This window comes from Gekko japonicus, unplaced genomic scaffold, assembly GCF_001447785.1.
Source record: "Gekko japonicus isolate JY-2015 unplaced genomic scaffold, Gekko_japonicus_V1.1 scaffold351, whole genome shotgun sequence".
Taxonomy (NCBI): Eukaryota; Metazoa; Chordata; class Lepidosauria; order Squamata; family Gekkonidae; genus Gekko; species Gekko japonicus.
Window position 1 is genome coordinate 1,149,409 of NW_015172561.1, and position 4,215 is coordinate 1,153,623.

Below are 4,215 nucleotides of genomic sequence, written 5' to 3' on the forward strand. Positions count from 1 at the left end.
CCTGGGATTCTTCCTGCCGCCTCCACAGGATCTGGAGCGGGATGCCCCGATCCTCATCGACCTCACGAAGCAGGACACCCCGCAGAAGTACCGGGCCTCCTTGAACGCCCTGGCCCGCCTGCAAGAGCTTGATCTGACGGCCTGCGGGAAGCTGACGGACACGAGCATCGCTAAGGTTTGGGCCTGGGCCTCGTGGGCTGCAGTCGCCTCTGGTCCAGCTGCAGGGGAGGGCAGACGCAGGACCGCGGCCGTCTACCAGGCGCCTGATAAAGCACCAGCCGGGGAGGATGCAGCAGAGGGGGAGGCCCTGCCAAGATTTGCATTAGGGAGGATGTGGGTGGGGAGGGGGAAAATGTCAGAGTTTCACTTATCTGGGGCACAGCAGTGGAAGAGCAAGGAGAGGTTAGCATGGCTGAGAAAAGGGGTTTTGGTTAAGTGGGTCATGGAGGAAGGGGAAGTAGGTCGACACACAGGGGGAAAGTTCATCGCCGGCACAAGAAGCACAGGTGGAGGAGACCTGAGGAGGCAGGCAGAAGATACAAAAAGGGATGGAGGGAAACTCACAGCTAGGTCTGTAGCCGGCGGCTGCAAGGTGGAGAGAGCTTGAAACTCCAGGCTTCTAGTCCTCACGGTTATGGGAAGTTCAGCATGGGTCACAGTAACGTTAAGATGACGGGGACCTTTGGCCCTGTAAGCACTGCATTAGAGATCTGAAACGACAGCACGGTACAGACCTTCTCAGCAGTGTTCCCTCTAAGCTGAGTTTGTGTGAGCTAGCTCACGGTTTTTTAGCCTCCGGCTCACACATTCTTGTCTTAGCTCAGGAAGGACGGCTCCAGGGCAAACTTAATTTATGCAGCAGCCAAAATGCTCGCTCACAGCTTAGATGCCAGTAAGCTCACAAAGTAGAATTTTTGCTCACGAGACTCCACAGCTTAGAGGGAGCATTGTTTCTCAGGTAGACCACTTTGGATGGCAGACTGTGTGCAGAAGCGCATCCCGACCCCTTTGACAGCTAGCATGGCCGGTTCTGGCTAGGTTTTTGGTTTTATAATTCACAGGGCCTCTTCAAGGCAGCACCCAGCCTGCGGTTTCTAGCAGTCCACTCTGGAAGGCCCGTCCTACGCCGTTGCTCTCCATATAAATAGTTTGACACCTGCAGATGCCTCGGCAAAAACACACCAGCTTGTTATAATACAGCAGAATCTACACACACCCCTTCTCCCTGCGGGCTCCCATGTGAAAGTTCTGAGCGCGTCATTCAGTTGCGAATCAGCTAGAAGTGGGGCTGATAGAAGTTCTCAGGGGCACCTGTGCCTTTAGCCGTCCTCAAGCCCAGCTGGCCCCGGGCCCCCCAAGCCTTCTTTTCTCCTGCAGCCGCTTGTTGTGTCATTCCTCTCCAGGTCGTCCACTTCCCCGAGCTCCGCCGCCTGTCCCTTAGCCTGGTGCCCAACATCACGGACACGAGCCTCACAGCCATCGCCCGTCACTGCCGCGCCCTGGAGCACCTCTCGCTGAGCCACTGCGTGAACCTGACCGACAAAGGGTTTGCGGAGGCAGCCGGCACCCTGCCCAGGCTCCAACACCTCGTCCTCGCTGGCTGCAACCAGCTCACCCCGCAGTAAGTATCGCCCAGCCCAAGGCCAGGAGTGCAGCCAGCAGGTGGGAGAAAAGAGCCTGGTGACAGAGACCGTCTGGGTTTCCCCCTAGGGAGGGGAAGGTCCGTTCGTGACGGGGGTTTTCCTTTGCCAGGACCCTGAGGGCCATCGGTCGGGAGTGCCGGCAGCTGAAGTGCCTGGACGTCTCCATGTGCGGCGGCATCAGCATGACCGACGTCGAACTCTTCCAGTCGCGCCTCCCGCTGCAGACGAGCGTCCACTCCCGGTTTGTAGGCGGAGCAGACCTCTCCATCACTCTCTGAAAGAGACTCCGTCGGCCGCAGGTGGTCAGACTGGCTCCATCCTCAGCTGGGGTGGGCTACCCGGGGGAACAGCCCCTGCCTGGTCATCCCAACGCTCTGCAATCTCACCCGCCAATAGGACAGGGTAGCCAAAGCGGGCCAAATCGCTGCCATTAAGCTCAGCTGTGCCACTGCCTATGCCAGGCAGGGTATGCCCACCTCCCCACCACCACCGCCTCTCCCTAATGAGCAGGGCTACCAATCCTGCAGAGGCACACAGTGAGTGGTCAGTATCTGTAGCAGGATCGGTCCTGCACTAGCGGAAGCAGAGAGAGCGGCTATGAATGCAACAGCAGCCGCCGCAGCCGCCCTGGGTCCTTTGAACTCCCGTGACATCGTTACTGCCTCTTTTCTCTCCCCACCCCCCACCCCTGCTACCTCTTTGAAAAATAACCATGGCAGTGGCTGCTTTGCCATCCTTCCACTGCCAACCTTTGGCTGGTTCCGTCTTGCAAAATAAGGCACAGGAAAGAAAGCAAAGTCCCAGCCAGCCTCCACTCTTCTTTTCCCAAAAGGATGTGCCATGCCTCTGCGCTGGAGGGGAGGGGGAGAGGCCGTTGCTCTAATAAAGGACTCTGGCACACCTTTTGCTTCCAGTTGGCTCTTAAGACGCAGACCAGCCCCTGAACCATCACCCTGCCTAGCAAACCAAGACGTTCCCTCTCTCTCTCTCTCTCTGCGGGGGACTTCTCAAACAGCAGCCCTCCCCACCTTGCAAGTCTCCCAATAAAGCCACTTTTGATATTCAGGAACATCTCAAAAATGATCTGACAGCAGAGGGGGAGGGGGGCCTGCTGTTCCACTCTTTAAAAGATGAACCTTCTCCACAGGTATATAGAACTCCTCAAAAAATAAGGGGTGCCTTAGAGGCGCAGCCAATTCATGGCGACCCCCGTAGGGTTTTCAAAGCAAGAGACAGAGGCGGTTTTGTCACTGCCTGCCTCTGCAGAGGAACCCTGGACTTCCTTGGTGGTCTCCCCTCCAAGGAGTCAAGGACTAACCGAGGTCAACCCTGCTTAGCTTCAGAGATCTGCCCAGATCAGGCTATCTTGAGCCATCCAGGGCAGGGGAACCTTGAAGTTTATTCCAGCATTGGCTTTTTTTTAGTCAGATCTCACCTTCTCAAATGAGTAGCGAGGCCAAGCGAAGTGAGCTCTGACTCACGAAAGCCGATGACAGAATAAACGTCCTCAGTCTTTAAGGTACCATCAGATTCCTGTGTTATTTTACCGCAAGAGTCTAAGCACAGCTGCCCCTCTGGAATTAACCACTGAAGTGGCATTTTTGATCCCCAGATATCTCCCATGATACAAGGAGGACAGCATCATTGAACTGGGGTGGACAGAAAAATCCACTTGCCACAACAGGTCGCAGAGCTCAAAAAATGCACACATCCACGCAGCAGTACCAAAAACTCCATCGAGATCATTTCCCTTTTAATCATTACGGTCCCAGGGGCAGTGCCGTTGTGAACACGTTACAGTAGACGCACCCGAGCAGGAAGAAAACGGAGTTCCGGAAGTCCCTTTCTGGGCCTTGTTTTGGAGGGTGGGGGAATGGTACTATTAGTCGACGCGCGGTTCCAGTGCCGCAAGAGTCACTAACACAAAAAGAAGTGAAGAAATGGAAGTTCCAGTGCAGCGGACTCACCGTGTTTCTATAGAGGGCACCTTGTGTCAGGGGGTGCTACGTTTACAGAGTTCACGTAAAAACAGTTGCATGTTCCTCTTCAAAACAACGGGCAGAAAGAAGTGCTTTCCAAAGTGAGATTCAGCTGAACTCCTTTCTGGCCAGGTACAAAATCTCTGCCCGGGGAGGGACACAAGGGGCAGCAGCAGAATACCTGCTTTGTAGACAGGCAGTCCCAAGTTCAAGCTTGGCATCTCCAGCTAAAAAGGATCACCAGAAAGTCTAATCTCTGTCCAAGATTCTGGGCAGGTGCTGCGAGGCAGAGCCCACACTACTGACCCTGAAGCACCCCCAAAAGTGTGTGACTGGTACGAAGTGCTCTGGAACTGGAAGGGGAACTGGAATGCTCACAGTTGTCAGCCTCAATTTGCAATTCTCCCCTCCCCGGATCTTTTCAGGATACTCAAAATTAGCTTAAAAAAAAAAAGGCTACAATAACAGGTGTGCATAACCACAGTTTTGTGCCGAAGGAAAAGACAGCAGCAGGTGCAGAAATCAGCTTCCTGAGAATCTCATCTTTTGCTTTTTTTTCTAAATAACAAAAAAGCAGGTTCCTAGCCCACATT

General features: G+C 54.5%; 1 protein-coding gene across 1 annotated transcript in view; it reads left to right on the forward strand.

The window, feature by feature from the left end:
• LRRC29 (leucine rich repeat containing 29) overlaps positions 1 to 2,675 on the forward strand; it is a 22,053-nt gene extending 19,378 nt beyond the window's left edge. The window contains exons 5-7 of the mRNA XM_015421228.1: positions 5 to 175; positions 1,404 to 1,621; positions 1,753 to 2,675. Of these exons, the coding sequence (XP_015276714.1) occupies positions 5 to 175; positions 1,404 to 1,621; positions 1,753 to 1,921 (558 nt within the window). The 3' untranslated portion in view covers positions 1,922 to 2,675. The remainder of the gene's footprint in view (positions 1 to 4; positions 176 to 1,403; positions 1,622 to 1,752) is intronic.
• The last annotated feature ends 1,540 nt before the right edge of the window (positions 2,676 to 4,215 follow it).